General features: G+C 43.5%; 1 protein-coding gene across 1 annotated transcript in view; it reads right to left on the bottom strand.

Annotated features, from left to right (window-relative positions):
• Window positions 1–19,025, bottom strand: part of MREG (melanoregulin) — an 81,467-nt gene extending 62,442 nt beyond the window's left edge. The window contains exon 1 of the mRNA XM_043995276.1: window positions 18,311–19,025. Within this exon, the coding sequence (XP_043851211.1) occupies window positions 18,311–18,405 (95 nt within the window). The 5' untranslated portion in view covers window positions 18,406–19,025. The remainder of the gene's footprint in view (window positions 1–18,310) is intronic.
• Between the last annotated feature and the right edge of the window lie 447 nt (window positions 19,026–19,472).

Raw genomic sequence — 19,472 nt, 5'->3', positions numbered from 1 at the left:
GATTCTTCAGTATGACTAATGCAGAAATGTGTTTAATGTGATTATACATATATAACCTATATCAGATTGTTTTCTGTCTTGGGGAGGAGGGAGAGAAGGGAGGGAGGAAGAAAAATTTGGAACTAAAAATCTTATGAAAACAAATGTTGAAAACTATTTTTACATGTAACTGGAAAATAATAAAATACTTTTATGGTAAAAAAAAAGATAATGGCTTTCTTTTTAATTTAGATCTCATTATTAGATTTGCTTACCAAAAAGCTATGGATAATCAACCTAATTCAACACATTTTTAGCAGGCATGTTATGGTCACTGCCAAGGATACAGGATGAAGAAGATGCATTCTCTGAGTCTTATTGAGACATAGTTTCCTCCTGGAGTTTATAATATAGGTTGGGGTGAGGGGATGGGAGGGAAAGAAGAGAAAGTTGATGAGAGAAGTATGTAAGTAACAAGAGAAGGAGGCAGAATATGATAAGTCTCTAGGGAGAGGCAGGGGGAAAATCTACTATTCAAGTTTCAGAGAGATCACATCTGGCTTTGGGGAAAAGGAGGAAAATAAACAAAGGCTGTATGGGGAGCTGGCATTTGTCAGACCCTGAAGGATGAGCGGGATTTCAATAGGTAGAGAGGCAGAAAAAGAGCCCTTGTGAAGGCAAAAGAAACAGCGTAGGCAAGGGCAAGGAGGTGAGAAAGTTCAGGGGCTACTTGTGCATGAACAGTGATGGGCAAGCAACACTTTAAGCTAGGCATCACCGATTGCCTCTTCCCACACCCCAGGGCTTGCTTAGGCCGGTTCATCTGGAACTGTTCTTTGCTTTGCTCCCCCATACCCCCAAAGTAACCACGAAAAAGTCCAAGAATCCACTTCCAGCTTCCTTCTTTCTGTGTTCTTTTCCTCCATTAGAATGTAAGCTTGGATAGCTGTATGACCCTGGGCAAGTCACTTAATCCTCATTGCCCCACAAAAAAAAAAAAAAAAGAATGTAAGCTTGGAGACAGTCTTGCTTTCTTATATTTGTATCTCCCAGAGCTTTACACAGTGACCTTCATAGGACCGTCTATTAAGAGTCAGAAGAGGTCAGATCCAACCCTTTCATTTTACAAATGAGTCCCAGAGAGGTTAAGTGCCTTGCCTTGGATCATTCTACCTAACTAATGTCTGAGGCAGGATTCAAACCCCCAACTGATCAAGTTTCACTGGCTTTTGTTCTGTCTTCTCATCTCTAGCATTTGGCTGAACCCAGATTACCACCATGCTAGGAAATCCTTCCTCTTATGTAGCATCTTTCTGGCTTCCCTCTCCTTGTTTGTCTGCACTGTTTGATTCCTTCCCCCTATCTCTGACTCCATCATCCACATTTGTTGCATTGGCCGCTCATCTGCTGGCTGCTGGCGTACACCAAATTCCCCCGTGCTCAGACCAGCAAAGTTCACGCTTTTGGAATATGGGCAGAGGCAGCAGGCTGTGGATACAGGGAGACAGACTGACAAAGAAGATAGGATAAGCAGTAATCCTAGGAATGAAAGGGTTAAATCCAGTCTTGCTGTTCCCTGTCTCATCCAGAAATAGTGCAGTACAATAGAAAGAGGATGGGTCTGGATTCACAGACCTATCTATGTGACCTGGGGTAAGCCCCTTAAACTCCCTCAGCCTCAGTTTCCTCACCTGTAAAGTGCCAACCTGACAGAACCAGCCTCTAACCTGTAGATGGAAGGAGCTGAACAGAGCAGGCTAGAGACAGGAGAGTCAGGAATCAAAGAGAAACTTCATTTCCAAGTGAGGAAAACAGCTTGCAGGCAAGGAAGGAAGTTAAACACATGTGCCAGGGCCCCCACCTTAGTGTGGCCAAACCTTGATTTATATACTTGTGGCTAGACAAAGAATGGAACAGTGAGGTGTAGCAACAGTGGTGAGGTACAACAGCAACAGTGAAGCAAGGCGGTCGAGTGACTAAAAGTCTGTTCGTAGCAGGGCGTCGTGTCTGGACTGTTGGTGTTTGCCCAAGCCCAGGGACCATCAGTTCTGTGATTTAGCTGCAGCAGAGTTCATCCAGAGGCTGAGAGCAAAGGATGGTTGTTATGCCAACCTCAGGGAACAGCTTGCTTGCTGGGCCTTACCTCTGGAAAACAGGGTGTCTCCTAATAGTATCTTTTTCTTTTTTCTCCTTTCTTTTTGGCGGGACAATGAGGATTAAGTGACTTGCCCAGAGTCACACAGCTAGTAAGTGTTAAGTGTCTGAGGCCGGATTTGAACTCAGGTCCTCCTGACTCCAGGGCCAGTGCTCTATCCACTGCACCACCTAGCTGCCCCCCTAATAGTATCTTGACAAAAGTGAGAGGGAATAGACAAAATGACCCCTGTGGGCTCTCCCAGCTCCGTTATCTATAAACCTATGAGCCTATGCTTATCTCTGACCTCTTCCTAATCTCTCTCTCACCTGTCTGGATTTATTTCCACATCTGTGAAATGAGAGGGTTGAACTGGATGGCCCGGAAAGCCCCTGGACCAGCTCTCTGAGTCACACACACTCAGACACCCGGACACCCACACACATCCTCATGCTCATACACACACACTCTCTTGGTCAGGTATGGACCACACTAGATGGTCTCAGAAGCACCTCCTAACTCGGAGATCCCAGTGGTTCTCAGAATGACTTGGGGATGCTCAGAATGGCCGAAGTCTGCCAGGGGAGCAGCAGGCTCAGAAAGCCAAGAGGAGATCCAAGATCAGGGGGGACAACTCAATTTGCCTATGCGACTTCTACTGACCCCTCCTGTCTCCTCCTTGCCCCTGATAACTTTACAAGACCCTGGTTTACTGCCTGAACCTTCAGCAGTCCCATGCTCAGTTCCCTTACTTGCCTGGCCTTAAGGTTTCTACCAGACCCTTGCAGACTCCTCTGGGCTGGCCTTCCCTGTGCCTTACATGTTATGGTGCTACACAGCCCAACACCAAACAGAATGAGAAAAGGTTCTGCAAATATTAGCAGAGTAACTTTGGGCATGACATTTTTACTATGCCTCAGTTTCCTTATCTTTAAAAATTATCGGACTGTGGGGATGCTAGGTGGGGCAGTGGATAAAGAACCAGCCCTGGATTCAGGAGGACCTGAGTTCAAGTCCAGCATTAGACACTTGACACTTACTAGTTGTGTGACCCTGGGCAAGTCACTTAACCCTCACTGGCCTACAAAAATCAAACAAACAAACAAAAATTAGGGGACTGGACTACACCACCTCTAATATAACTTTTTACTCAAAATCCTATGGTCACTAAAGAAATTTTGGAAAGCCAAATGAATCTGGGATGTAGGAGGCCTGGGTTCTAGTCTCAGATCCCCCTTACTTATTAGCTCTGTTACTTTGGTCATCCTCCAAAGTCAGGAATGAATGAATGAAACATTAATGACTAACAGTCATTTCAGTTGTGTCCGACTCTTCATGACCCCATTTTGGAGTTTTCCTGGTAAAGATTCTAGAGTGGTTTGCCATTTCCTTCTTCAATTCATTTTACAGATGAGGAAACTGAGGCAAACAAGGTTAAGCGACTTGCCCAGGGTCACACAGCTAATAAGTGTCTGAGACCAGATTTGAACTCAAGATGAGTGTTCCTGACTCCCAGCCTGGCGCTCCATCTAACTGTACCACCTAGCCGCCGTTATCAATCTAATACAAAATGCCAAAAATGAGGACATGGGAAAAATATAAAATGCAGAAAATAACATTGGAAAAAATTGACCTGCTTGCTTCCCTAGCTATGAACAAGCATCTGGTGCTAATAAATATTTCAGAAACACTATCTAATCAATCCCAATCTGTGACTACCACATAACACAATCTTGATCATTTCATGGGAAGAGCTCCAGCTGGTAACTTAATCAATTTCTACCATGTTACTTAGAAAGGGGTTTTAAGAGAATCCATCATCAAGCACTTATTAAGCTGTTATGGTATACCAGGCAACATGCTATAAATACAACAAATCTCAAGGTTTCATTCTAATGGGAAAGATTACAATCATTTAACAATTTGAACTCAAAGCAAAACTAGGGGATGGGGAGGGTGAGTTTTAATAATTCCACAAGGTATAAACAAATCGACAGCTCAAAAAATAAAATAGGCCTCCATGTGATTTGTCACTGTCAGACACCACATTTTAATAGGGTTAGAAACAAATATACCCGTACCCCCAAACCACCAAATAGCACAAATTACTAGATTCCTCATATTTTAAAAGGTATCTGAAGATGCAGCATGATACAGAGGAAAGAGTATTGGGACAAAAGTCAGAAGACCTAGGTTCACATCACATCTGGGCCACTCACATCAGCCTGGCCATGTGTTAAATGTGACTGCTTAACTTCCCTGGGCCTCAGTAAAAAGACAAGATGACCTCTAAGGGCCTTCTCAACTCTGCCATCTAGTCTGCTGTGATCAAGGACAATCTTATAATATTCCCCATGGGTTTTGCACATGACATGCTAAACAAACATCTGTTGAACTGAATTGAATTCAATGTTGTTGTTCATTCTTTTCAGTTGTATCTGATGGTTCATGACCCCGTTTGAGGTTTTCTTGGCAAAAATACAGGATTAGTTTGCCATTTACTTCTCTAGCTCCTTTTTCAGATGAGGAAACTGAAGCAAACAGGGATCAGTGACTTCTCCAGGGTCATACAGCTAGTGTCTGAGGCTAGATTTGAACTCAAGTCTTCCTGCTGTCAGGCCCAATACTCTATCCACTATGCCACCTAGCTGGGATTAATCAAAACTTGCCAGCCTGCATTATTCAATTATAAAGAATTTAGGAGGGGCAGCTAGATGGTACAGTGGATAGAGCACTGGCCCTGGATTCAGGAGTACCTGAGTTCAAATCCGGCCTCAGACACTTAACATTTACTAGCTGTGTGACCCTGGGCAAGTCACTTAACCCCACTTGCCCAGCAAAAAAAAAAAAAAATTTAGGAGCTGAAAAGAAGGAAACAGGCATTTATTAAATGCACAAAGTTCCCCCCACCCCATCCCCAATACAGAGTATGCTCCCTAAGGGCAAGAGTTAGTTATTCTACATCTACTACTATAAATCCCACATCACCCAAGAGATTTCTAGATGTATAGTAGACACCAGATATTCTTGCTAATCGTGTAAAGAATTAATCTTTGGGGAGAAAAAAATGCTACAATCAAGCATGTGTCAAACTCTGAAATTCTCAACTATGGAATGTTTTAAAAATGGAAATGTAAGGAATGCATTGTCTAGGCTGAAGGCTACATAGTCACAAGGTTCACTTTTTGCTGGTGCTGAGATTTGTTTTTTCTAATTATTAGAACCCTCCATATTTGGACTTATTTTCTCACATAGACCAAGCTAAACTATATAATCTGCTATTTGTCTGAAGGTATAAGGTATGCTTTTACTGTCTTCTAGACTCGTGGTGAAGTGGAGACTCTGAGGGGGAGGCAGTTCATTTACCATGAATGTACTTGCTTGGTTGGGTGTGTGGAGAGCACATGCCTGAGTGACTCAGTGGGCCACGTGAGGTCCTTCAGCCAGAGGCCCAGGCCACAGCATGCTGGGAGGGAGCAATGGTCTTCACATAAAAAAGAAGGCCGTTCCAGGTTGGGTGGAGGAGGACTGAAGATCGGTGAGGCAGGAGATGAGAGGGTTATGAGTTGGGTGTTGGCTTCTCCCCAGGAACTGAACCCTAAAAGACCTAAGGATGCGTTTTACAGATGTGGAATGTGAGTCTCAGACACACTAACTGTAAATGGCTTACTCAGTGTTGGAGGGCTTAAGCTTTTTTGTGTCATAGATCCCAGTGAAGCTTACGGACCTTTTCCAAGAATAATATTTTTAAATGTACAAAATACATAGAATTACAAGGGAAATTAATTATATTGAGATATGACTAGCAATTAAAAGAAAGTTTATGGATCCCAGGTTAAGAACCTCTGCCCTGGGGGCAAGAGTTAGTTAGGTGGCACAGTGGATAAAGCACCGGCCCTGGATTCAGGAGTACCTGAGTTCAAATCAGGCCTCAGACACTTGACACTTACTAGCTGCGTGACCTTGGGCAAGTCACTTAACCCCCACAGCCCCGCCAAAAAAAAAAAAAAAAAAGAACCTCTGCCCTAGAGAAAAAATAACAAATGTTGGTAATGTTTTCCTCAGTGTCCTTGGTATGGACTACTGAAGAGAGAACTGCTTTTGAAATAAGGAGGCTTGGGCTCAAACCTAGCTGGGCCACTTACGACCCGTGTGACCCTAGGGCAAGTCACTTAACCCCAATCTGAACCACAGATTTCTCAGGTGTAGAATGGGGTTCACAATACTTGCACAGGATTGTTGTGAAGATCAAATGAGATCATGTGTACCTAAAGTGCTGGATGAGTGTAAGCTGCTATTATCTATGTTATATAAATGTCAGCTATTATTATCCTGGCCTTGAATCACCAAACAAGTCTGCTACAAACAGGGTGATTTCCTTGAGGCATGGTGACAGGGCAAGCCAGTTGGGCTGCCTACACACTCCCCAGCCATAATCTGTTCTTCCCTCTAACAGCTGTTGTACAGACATGAAGCCAAGTCATCCATAGAAAGCAAGCTGAGGCTATGTTGTTTTCCTGATGAGTTACCACCAAAGTTTCCAGGCTACATATGGAAAATGAAGCATGCCACTTTCTGTAGTAGCCAAAAATCAGAAACAAAGTCAATTCCCATCGATTGATTATTGGCTAAGCAAATTGTGGTGCACAAACATTTATATTAATGTTAAGGGACAGCAATATGTTATAAGAAACTATGACATAGGTACATGGGAAGACTTCAATGAACTGATGCATAAGTGAAGTAAACAGAACCAGGAAAATGAGATACACAATGACTACAGCAACATAATCGGAAAACAACAACAAACTGAATGCTACAAAGTGGTGATGACCAAGCCAAGCCCTAAGGAAAAAATAGGAGACTTCATCTACCTCCCTTCTTCACAGAGAGTGGCAGGACCATGGGCATATGTATGTGTGTCCATATACATATATACATGCATACATTATATATGTGTGTGTGTGTATACATATATGGTATATACACATTTATTTATTTATTTGTTTGTTTGGGATGGTAGATGTGTTGCCTATTTTTGTTAACCTGTTTTTGCCTCTCTTTTATTCTTTGTTACATGGGATGGCTCCCTTGATATAAGGAGAAGGGGGTAAGAAGGGACATGTTGGGAAATGAAAGTGATGTAAAAACAAGTAAAAATGAAAACAAAGGTAATAAAACAAAAGATAAAAATAATTTAAGTGAAAAAAATTTTAGATAGAGTAAATCATGCCTATTCATTCATCCATTCTTTCATTCATTCATTCACTCAATAAACATGTATTTTGCATTCAGAACCACAGCCATGTATACTAAACTATATGAAGATTTCAGACAGACCTTGGGACAAGAAAAAAGCAAGCCATATAAGATGAAAACATGGAAAATTTGAAAGGGAACATAGTCTATTTAGGGAGTTTATTGAAGAATTGTGAATGAGATGTTCATTCTAGAGTATTATGGGGCTTGGAGTGAGGAAAACATGGGTTCAAATTCTGATTCTGATGCTAGCTGTACAACCTTAAGGAAGTCACTTCTCCGGAGCTCAAGTTTCCTCACCTATAAAAGTGGCTCATTTATGCCTTCAATGCCTGCCTCCTGGGATTGCTGTGAGCCTCAAATGAGATAATATGTTTTGCAAACCTTAAAGTAATATATAAATGTCAATGGTTACTGTAGTTGTTTTTATTATACCCCCACCTAACTTTCCATGCTTAAAAGCTGTGGAAAGATAGATACAGCAAAGCATTTGCTAAAACAGTAAAGTGATACCTACAGATGAACCCTCCTTATAACTTCCCCTAGCATTCAGCAGCATGTGCCTGTCCATCTGGTAGCAGTGTTAGTAATTAGACAGGGATGATATTCCTCTAAACACATTTACAATAGCACTGTGAACCCTGCTTTCCTTCAGTGCAAGGGAAGCTGTGGCCCTTATGACTCTTTCAACAACACCCCAAGGCTCTTTTTCCAAGGTCTCCAATTTCACTGCCAGAATATTGTGTTCTACTTGACTCTTCAGAGCATTGGGGAGGAGGGGGGTGCACATAGCTCTCTTGGTCACAGGTCACAGACCGGACTCCAGGGGTCAGGGGGCCTCTTAGCTGTGCACTGAACTGTTGTGTTGGCATGGTATATATATAGAAGAGAGCCCTGAATGTGGCATAAGGAGCCTTCAAGGGTCCTAGATCCAAATGTCCCCTCTGAAACTTACAGGCCAGGGATCAGAGTCCAAGTTCAAATTCTGGCTCTGCTCTATGTATCACCTGTGTAATTTGGGGCAAGTCACTTAATCTGTCTCTCTTATTCACCTTATCTGTAAAATGAGGGGCCTAAGCTTCCGAGGTCCCTTCCAGCTCTGTATCTGTGATGCCCTGATTCCAATGTGGTCAGATAATTACTAAGTAGCAGGATCAGTAACTAATGAGCATTAGTCTTGTCTTTATACATCACCATTTAGTCAGACACCAGGCTTGGAGCCAAGAGAAAACCAGATTCAAACCCTTTCTCTGACATTTATTATCTGCTTGATCATGAGTCATCATTCAATCTTTCTAAGCCTCAGTTTCTTTATCTGTGAGGTGAGGATAATAACATCTGCTTCACAGGGTATTTATGGAGATGAAATGGGTTGATGTGCTTTGTGAACCTTATAAGCACTATATAAATGTCAGATACTACTACTACAACAACTACTACTACCACCACCAACATCACCACCACCACTCCTCCTCTTCCTACTACTCCTACTACTCCTACTCCTACTACTGCTACGACGACGACTGCTACTACTACTACTACTACTACTACTGCTGCTGCTGCTGCTACTACTACTACTACTGCTACTACTACCACTGCTACTACTGCTACTACTACTGCTACTACTGCTGCTACTACTACTACTACTGCTACTACTGCTACTACTACTACTACTGCTACTACTACTGCTACTACTGCTACTACTACTGCTACTACTACTACTACTACTGCTACTACTACTACTACTACTGCTGCTGCTGCTACTACTACTACTACTACTGCTGCTGCTGCTGCTACTACTACTACTACTACTACTGCTGCTGCTGCTACTACTACTACTACTACTACTACTGCTGCTGCTACTACTACTGCTACTACTACTGCTGCTGCTACTACTACTACTACTGCTACTACTACTACTACTGCTGCTGCTACTACTACTACTACTACTACTACTACTGCTGCTACTACTACTACTGCTACTACTACTACTACTGCTACTACTACTACTACTGCTGCTGCTGCTGCTGCTACTACTACTACTACTACTGCTGCTGCTACTACTACTACTGCTACTATACTGCTGCTGCTACTACTACTACTACTGCTACTACTGCTACTACTACTACTACTACTGCTGCTACTACTACTACTACTACTACTGTTGCTGCTGCTGCTGCTGCTGCTGCTGCTGCTGCTACTGCTGCTGCTACTACTACTACTGCTACTACTACTACTGCTGCTACTACTACTACTGCTGCTGCTACTACTACTACTACTGCTACTACTACTACTACTGCTACTACTACTACTACTGCTACTACTACTGCTACTACTGCTACTACTACTGCTACTACTGCTACTACTACTACTAGTATTACTACTACTACTACTACTACACATTTGAGGTATTCATCTTAGGTAACATTTTATGTGAAACATAAAAATTAATTAAATGAAAAGACAAGCATCCCCCCCACCAAAAAAAGACAAATGTTTCCTTGAAGAAGGGAGAGACCTTTCCTTTTCATTTATCCATGTAGTGTGATATGAAATGGGATATTTACATATTTCTAATCTCATTTATCCATGTAGCCCAAGGACCCACTTCAGTGCTTTGCATGAATTAGGTACTCAGTTACATTTGTAGAACTGAAGACTTTTTTCATTGACAACTTATACTCAGCCTTTCTTCCACATAAGTGAAAGGATAAACAAATAAGGGGCTTAAAGCAGTCTCCCACAGTAACTCAAATATTAATTTAATCAGAAATGCAAAATTTTATCAGATTTTCATTTGAATCAGAAGGTCCTCCTTCACTTGTCTATAAAATAATGTATAGTGATCTGGTCAAACTATCCAGTCATTTTAAACTACTGTTCCTTTCCCAGATCCAAGTGTTGTTTTGAGTAAATTTACTATGGGTCAAAAATCTACTGTTTTAGAGCCAAAATGCAATATATGGAACCCCAAAACTTTAACTGATCTAACAAAATCTTAAGAGAGCCAAGCTTAAAATGGAGGCAAGGTCAAAAAGCAATGAGCATAATAATTCCAAAATGGAACAAAGCCTCTGGCTATCCTTGGACCTAGGGACTAGAGTTGAAACCCACGTAAGTCTCCTTTGCCAGCTGAGCACCCAGCTGCTCACAAGTCCCCAGAATTAAAAATTTATCTGCCACCAATTGGCAAGAGTTATTGAAGGTCTCAAGAAGAGAGTCAAATAGGCAGGGTTTATAGATATTGGGCGTTCTTGACTCTCCCAAGGCTAGGTAGATTTGCCTGACCATCAGGATGATGTGGGATGGAATTTGGGGTCAATTCTTTTATTGTTATAGTTTTCAGGTCTCCTCAGCCTAGTTTTCAGGTCTCCTCTGTTCCAGTTATGGGAACTGATTTCTGTGGGTAAGAAAACCTAGCATCCTGACTTGTAAGTTATCCATTAACTGGGGTCTGACTCCCTTTTAGAGCTAATATCTGAATTAAAGCTTGGGTCTTAGTTTTGTTCTGTTAACGCTTTTTTGCCTCCTACATCAAGGACACTGATCCATAAGCACCTAGGACAGTAAAAGCCCAGCTGAAATGAACAACAGGAAGCCATGGAGATGGGGAGTAGAGGGCAGCAACCAGAGAAAGGGAATATAAGAAGGATGATCAAGCTTACACCAATCCAAAACAATCAGCATTTATTAAGCACCTACTGTATGCAAATAATTATGAGAGCTGCTAGGGATGCAAAGAGAAAACAGCTCTAACTAGTAATATCTGCCCCTGGGAAAGCAGCACAGAGCCCGATCTCACCTCAGTTGAATTGAAACAGCAATCTTATTTTAACTCTTGCAAAATGGTTGCTAAACACATTTGTTTCTATGTTTCTGTTGTCCAATTGTTTCAGACTTGCGTGACTCTTCTTCATGACCCCATTTGGAGTTTTCCTTGGCAGAGATGCTAGAGTAGTTTGCCATTTCCTTCTCCAGCTCATTTTACAAATGAGAAAACTGAGGCAAACAGGGTTAAGTGTCTTGCCCAGGGTGGTCACAGAGCTAGTGTCTGAGGCCGGATTTGAACTCAGGAAGATGAGTCTTCCTCACTCCAGGTACCATCTAGCTGTACCATCTATCTATTCTTCTAAAGTACCTCTCAGGGTTTCAGAACCCAGGAGAGCAAAGTCAAGCCTAGGTGTCCCAATTAGGGATGAGATAGGGAACATTAAAGTCAGAGCTAGTGACAGCTACAGATAGTGATAGGGTTTCTCAATCCTCTGCTTTGCAGCTATTTCAGGGTCAGGGTTTTTACCACTGGAGGAAGCTCTGCAACCCCTCTGAGCTGCTTTATATCCTACAAACCACTAGTATAGTACTGGATCAGCCCCCAGAGATGATGATGCAGTCTACAGGAACAATACGATTTCATATGATAGAGCACTTGATCGTTTACAAAGCACTTTCCGTATAACAACCTGTGAGAAAGGGTCACAGATTCAAGAGATCTGAGGCCATCTAGTTCAACCTCCTCATTTTTCAGATAAAAGGGATCAATCCTGAGGCCCTTGGAGGTTGAAAGACTTGCCCAGGATTATGCATAGTAAGGAACTTTCCACCATATCTAACTCCCATTTTGTTATTGCTGTTTGTAATCTGGGAGGCGATGCCATGACTTGCAGTGAATCGGATTTAAATGAGGGAGGGCTGTGCAAGGTCACCAACCTCACTCTATCCTCCAGTGCCATCTGGGTCCAGTGGTAAGATATATATCAGGGGGGCAGCTAGGTGGCACAGTGGATAAAGTGCCGGCCCTGGATTCAGGAGTACCTGAGTTCAAATCCGACCTCAGACACTTGACACTTACTAGCTGTGTGACCCTGGGCAAGTCACTTAATCCCCATTGCCCCACAAAAAAAAAAAAAAAGATATATATCAGGACAACTAGAGATGCACCAGGATGCAGTGGGAGAACTTTAGAAGCTAAGGTCTTTCCCAGGTCTTAGTTTGCCTGAGGCAAAGCCCATTCAGTGGTTAAGGCTAGGTGAGAAATGAGGCAAAAAGAGCCTTTAACTAGTCAAAAATAAACTTACAGGTTCCAGCCCAAGCCTGCCATTTTGTAGATAAGGAAAGTAAGGCTCAGATTAAGCTTAAGTGGTTTGCCTGCTGTCACACAGCTAGCAATCTTCTGTTATTAACCCCTGCATTTTCCGATTTTCCACCACATATTGTCCCTCTGTGGACAACACACTCTCACAAGGAACTCCTAGAGGAATCACACATAACCCTGGAAGTGAGGGGAACTCAAGTCTATAAACCATTGGATAAAAGACAAAGTTGTTCATGCGTTCATGAAAATTAGAGAAAACAATAGCATAGCTTAAGCTAACTGTGCAGCAGGGGAGAAGGTGAGGTTCTCCTCCAAATAACAACCCATGGCTCCTGGCAGATAAGTCCAGAGCACTGGTATTCCAAAAGGAATTTCATTCCAACAGTTTAGGTTGGTAAAGAGTATGTAACCCCCTTCCAAAGACACCCTACAGCATTATCAACCATGGCCAGGAATCTGAGTCTGTCCTGCCCCAGCACCAGGATGTCAGACCCAATCGACACCAGCCAATACACCATCACGTTAGTAAGTCATAGGCTCAGAAGGTTGCTAAGGGTTCTTCATTGAATCGATTGGGTCAGAACCTTAGATCTGGAGGGCTTTTCCTAGACAGGACAGTCCTGGATTTAAAATAAAGAAAAACAACAGAGGGCAGTGAGGTGGCAAAGTGGATAAAGCACCAGTCCTGGATTCAGGAGGACCTGAGTTCAAATCCAGCCTCAAACACTTGACACTTATTAGCTGTGTGACCCTGGGCAAGTCATTTAACCCTCATTGCCCCGCAAAAAAAAAAAAAAGAAAGAAAAGAAAAGAAAGAAAAAAGAAAAACAACAGAGGCAAACCAAGACTGTTCCTAGATGCAGTGTTTAAAATATCGATAGTTTACAGGTGGTTTTTATACTGTATCAAGTCCATGAAAACTTAGATTTTTTTTTCTTTGCAGGGCAATGAGGGTTAAGTGACTTGCCCAGGGTCACACAGCTAATACATGTCAAGTGTCTAAGGCTAGATTTGAACTCAGGTCCTCCTGAATCTAGAACGGGTGCTTTATTCACTGTGCCACCTAGCTGCCCTCAAAACCTAGATTTTACCAGATTAACCACCCACTGATTTTTAGGGAAGAAGGAAACTATCATTTATTGAGTGCCTACTATGGGCCAGGCACAATATTATGTGCTTTACAAATACTATCTCATTTGATCTTCTCAACAACCGTGGATGCTATTATTTTACGGTTGAGGAAACCAAGGCAGAGTTTAAGTGACTTGCCCAGGGTCACAGTGTGTGAGACTGGATTTGAACTCAGGCATTCCTGATTCTAAACTGAGGACTCTATCCACTGTGCCACTTCATAGCTAAATCTTTCCATTTTCCCCTGTCCTCCAAAGGAATTTACAATCTCCTTATGGAGACAAGTCTAAAATAGTGAATCAAGAGCAACTTTAGCAGCTATCATGCCAGTCACTGCTACCATGTGACTTTAGACAAGTCAAAAAACCCTTCGGGGATTCAGTTCCTTCTCTCTAAAATGACGGGATTGGCTTAGATGGCTTACAGGGTACCTTCTCAATTTAAATCTAGATTCATATGCTCCTAAGTCACAATCTCTCTGCACCTCATGTGTAAAATGGAGATGACAATGTTTATATAGCATATATCATGGAGTTGGTTTGAGGAAAGCCATTTGTAAACCTAATTTAAATGTGACATTATCTCTACAGCATGTATGTCTGTACAGAACTGTAGAAGAGAAAGTATACATATTACACGGGAATTCAGAGAAGGAGCTATGTAAGAATCAGAGCAGTGGGGAAAGGCTTTAAGAAGGAAGTAGGACTAAGGAGCTTTGCTTTGAAGGATGGGTAGGATTTAGATAAATAAGGGGGTAAAAGGAGGGGATTCCCAGTAAAGAAAACATGAGGAAAGAAAGGTGCAAGGAAGGAAGGAGCACAGTGTGTCACTGAGAACAAAGAGTAGCAGGAAGAATTGCGACCCAAGAGTATTGGATGGGCTAGGTAGGCTGGAATGAGATTACATAAGGCCTTGAAAACCAGGCAGAAGTGTTTAGACTTGATGTGACAGGAAATACTGAAGCTTGGAAGGGGAGCTAACTCACAAATACAATTCATATTTTTGGAAGGGAATGGTGGGGTTTGGGCTTCTTTGTTTTGATGACACTCCTTTTCATGGGGTTTACAGGGTCTTTTCTCAATTTAAATCTAGATTCATATGCTCCTAAGTCACAACCTCTCTGCACCTCAGTTTCCTCATATGTAAAATGGGAATGACAATGTTTTTATTGCCTATATTATGGAGTTGGTTTGAGAAAAACAATTTGCAAACCTAATTTATTTTTGTTTTCATTTGTTTGTTTTGGTGGGTAATGAGGGTTAAGTGACTTGCCTAGGGTCACACAGCTAGTAAGTGTCAAGTGCTTGAGGCCTGTGCAAACCTAATTTAAATGTGGCATTGTCTATATGGCATGTTATATGTGTGCAGAACTGTAGAATTATACATATCAGACAGGGATTCAGAGAAGGGGCTGTATAAGGTTGGCTGGTTTTAAACTAGAGCGTGCCACCAAAACTCTATCTTACTTTTGTTGTAAATGTATTGTTTCTGAGGGGCATCTAGTAGTTCAGTGGGTAGAGAAATGGCCCTGAAATTGGGAAGACCTGAGTTCAAACCTCACCTAAGATAATTATTAGCTGTGTGACCCTGGGCAAATCACTTAAACCCAATTGCCTCAAACATCTGGGGCCATCTGCAGTCGTCCTGATGTATATTTTGACACTGGACCCAAATGGCTCTGGAGGAGAGAGTGACTTTGCACAGCCCTGCCTCAATTAAATCCAATTTTCTGCAACTCATAACATCACCCCTATGTCATGGGTCCTTTTGCAGAACAAAGGAAAACTATTTCTGAAATTTCTACTGAAAGAGGAATAGCTTTGTGAAATACTAGAGCATGTTTGCGGTGTGAAATAACTTATACTTCTGGATCTTCAGCTCATGGACAGTTCAAACAAGAAAAACTGAGGGACAGAAGGGATCTTATACATCATATAATGCAATTTCCCCATTTTACTTATGAAGAAACTGAGGCCAGGTTTCACACAATGTAGCAACATAACCAAACCATCTAGTGAGATCCAACCTTTCTTGGATGGCACCACACAGCCTATTGAAGAGAACCAGTCCACCCACTTTATGAGATTTGGGTTCAGAGAGATGAAGTGACTGCACATGGACCATAAGAGGCAGAGGCAGGATTTGAATCCAGATCGACTAACTCCAAAAGTACTGTATCTTCTCACACTAAAAAAGAGTGCCACTAAAAAATGCTGCACTAAAATCCAAAGGTTGGGGTAAAGTGAGATCCAACCTGGCATAGTAGGTAGAGAGCAGGTGAGATTAAGGATGTCCAGTAGACATTGTAAACTCAACATGTCCAAAACAACTCATTATCTTTTCCTTGTCCCCTCTCTTCCACCTTCCCTAGTACTGTAGAGTGCATCCTTCCAGGGCAGATGCTGGTGAGTCGGCCTGCCTCAAGTCCCTCCCCACTCCAAGCCATCCTCCATTCAGCCACTAAAGTGATTTTTTTTTTTGTGGGGCAATGAGGGTAAAGTGACTTGCCCAGGGTCACACAGCTAGTGTCAAGTGTCCGAGGTTGCATTTGAACTCAGGTCCTCCTGAATCCAGGGCTGGTGCTTTATCCACTGCGCCACCTAGCTGCCCCTAAAGTGATTTTCTTAAAAGTGTAGATCTGATCCATCAGTCCTGTAACTCAATAAACTCTAGTGGCTTCCTATTGTCTCTGGGATCAAATACAAAATCCTCTGTTGGATCCAAAGCCCTTCATAACCTAATCCCCTCCTACCTTTCCTTTCTTCTTCTGCCTTACTTCCCAGCACATACTCTTCCATCCAAGCCAATGACACTAACATCCTGGCTATTCTACCAAGAAGACATTCCATCCCTTGACTCGGGGCATTTTCTCTGGCTATACCCCATATATCTATGCCCCCTTTCTGCCCAGACCCCTGACCCCACCTTCTACAGGAAGCCTTCCCCAAATCCTCTTAGCTCTAGTGACTTCCCTCTGCTAATTATTTCCTATTTATCCTGCGTATAACTTCTTTTGTTTATATTTCTTTGCACGTAGTCTTCCCCAAGACTGGGAGCTCCAAGAGGGCAGGGACTGCCTTTTGCCTCCTTTTGTTCCTCCAGAACTTAATCAGCAGCTAATAAAATTGATTGATTGGATAGGATTTTAGTCCTGCTTAGATAGTTATTGATTGGATTTAAATCCTGCTTAGATGATATTTGTTGATTGACTGGATTTAAGTCCTAATTGTATCTTTGTTTTTGTTTTTTGTTTTTAGTGAGGCAATTGGGGTTAAGTGACTTGTCCAGGGTCACACAGCTAGTAAGTGTTAAGTGTCTGAGGCCAGATTTGAACTCAGGTACTCCTGACTCCAGGGCCGGTGCTCTATCCATTGCGCCATCTAGCTGCCCCCTAATTGTATCTTAAACTGTTGAATGACCCTGGGCAAGTCATATAACTTCTCAAGGGCCCAGGCAGCAAGCTAAGACTAGAGATTGTCAAAATATCTGCAGGAGTAGAGGGAGTCTCCTACACCAAAGAAATTATAAGATCATAGGAATCATAGGAAGGCTAAATAATTTGTGCAAGGTCACACAGCTAGTAATTGTCTGAGGAAGGATTGAACCCAAGCATCTTATTTGCCCCCCTAAAAATGGGAACCCCCAAACTAGTGTATTCCTAGGAGCATACATTTAGACCTGGAAAGGACCTTAAAAACATCCAATCGGGGCAGCTAGATGGCGCAGTGGTTAAAGCGCCGGCCCTGGATTCAGGAGTACCTGAGTTCAAATCCGGTCTCAGACACTTGTCACTTACTAGCTGTGTGACCCTGGGCAAGTCACTTAACCCCAATTGCCTCACTTAAAATTAAAAAACAAGCAAAAAAACAAACAAAAACAAACCAAAAACAAACCAATCATAAGCGTGAGATATTAGCTATTATTAGCTGAGGCTCAGAGAGAATAGTCAGCCTAAGGTAACACAGTAATAAGTATCTATGGCCGAATTCAAACCCAGGTCCTCCCAAGTTTAAGTCGGCCTTCTATCCTGGATCTTTCCCATTCTGATCCCTTTATTCTTACGCTGACCCTAATCTGAACAATTAAGATGCTTCCCTCCCTCCGATTTTTTTGGGCCTCAAATCATCCAGAGCCAGAACTTCATATGAGTGAGGAAACTGTCCTTAACAAAGAAAGCATCCCTCCCCACCACCCCCCAAGCAAAAATCAGTGAATTGCTTTCCTGTACTAACTACAATGACCCTTCCTAGTTGTTAGGCAGACGATAGAAACACAATACCCACTTCTTTTCCAAGGGAGAAACAAATCCATCGTTTGCAGTTGCTCATTCCAGAATGGTCAAGATAACTTCCCAGCTGCCCCTCTTCCAAACTGGGGCCCTCTGCTCAAAGGTCTACAAACACACCCGCATCCTCCTCCCCTCTGTCGGCTGTCACTTGTGTGTTCACAAGCCCTCTCCTCTGTGCGCTCCAGCCACAACTGCACAGCCAAGAAAGTTCTGCGGATCCCAGGGAACCCAGTATAAAGCCAGAGCTGAGCTCAAGAGGATCCTATTTAGTATGACCAGAAAGACGGGCAGACACACACACACACACACACACACACACACACACACACACACACACACACACACACACGCAACTCTGGACCAGCGGTCTCCCAGGGGCTCCCTTCGCACCGACGCCGGCCTAGCTGCTCCCTGGCATCTCCCTTACCTGAGCAGAGGCTCCTTCTCGGGCAGGTCCGGATCTCCCAGGCATTTGCACGGGCAGCAGCAGCACAGCGTCCTCAGCCAGGCCCGCAGCCCCATGGAGAGCTGTCCAGGACCGCCTGGAGACTCAGCAGCACAAGGTAGAAAGGACCCTACTCGGTCCCGTCCCCGGCTCCCTGTGTCTGTCTGTCCCTGTCCGCGGTGAGCCGAGGTCCCGAAGCGGGGCTGGATGACTAGCTGGCAGAAGCCGGCGGGACTTGCCAGGAGAGTCAGCGCTAAGGCATCGCCGGGCCGAGCTCCGAGTCTATCAAGCTGCGGTCACAGTCTTGGCCGGGGCAGACCCCGACCTGGGTCAGTCAGCGCGAAGCCTAGAACGCCGAGCTCCAGGCATGGCCTGTGGTCTCCTTTTCCGTGTCTCTCCCTGCAGCTGTTTTTGCTACTCTGGAACCCCAAAGAGGAATGTTTGGAGGCTCGCTGAGGCGGTTTTCTTCTAGTTGTTGTTTTTCCTTTTCAATTCCCCCGTGCTGAGTGGAGCGCATGCCCCGTGCGGGCTAGGGAGCTTCTCTGGTCCCGGGGAAATCACCACTGCTGCCCTCTAAGGAGGAAGGCGGGGACTCCAGCCAGATGTGAGAGACCAGCGAGCCCTCGCGCTGCTAGCGCTTCCTGCAAGCTGCACAACTAGCCCTGAGGGCAAGAACCCAGGACCCAAGCAGGGCTGAGGCAGGAGCCCTGGAGCTATTCGAGGACGAGGAGGCGTGTACATCTATTTATACGTTTTTATTGGCTTCCTCCCCTGTCGCCTTCTCCCCCTGCCTCGTCTTGTTTTTCCTCCTAAAGGAGACTGAATGTCAGTTTCGTTTGCCCAATGTCTTAAAGAGTCCTAGAATTTGGGGGCAGCAAAGTCCGGTGAAGTTTACCCAGCCATGGATAAAGAACTAGAAGAGACCCTAGACATCATCTTGTCCAGCCCTCTCGTTCTGCAAAAAACAGCTAAGCACCAGAGGAGTGAGCCGATCTCCCTCGGAATTACTGAAGGAAACAGTAATTCAGTAATTCAGATCCTCGGGACGCCAACCACTCTGCTGCCCTTTCCCACTTCCCCACACTGCACGCAAATACTGTGCTGATATTAAAGTTTATGGGACAACGAGCTATTGTTTCCTGGA

Source organism: Dromiciops gliroides, chromosome 3, assembly GCF_019393635.1.
Source record: "Dromiciops gliroides isolate mDroGli1 chromosome 3, mDroGli1.pri, whole genome shotgun sequence".
Classification (NCBI taxonomy): domain Eukaryota; kingdom Metazoa; phylum Chordata; class Mammalia; order Microbiotheria; family Microbiotheriidae; genus Dromiciops; species Dromiciops gliroides.
This window is presented reverse-complemented; position numbering and strand designations above follow the sequence as displayed.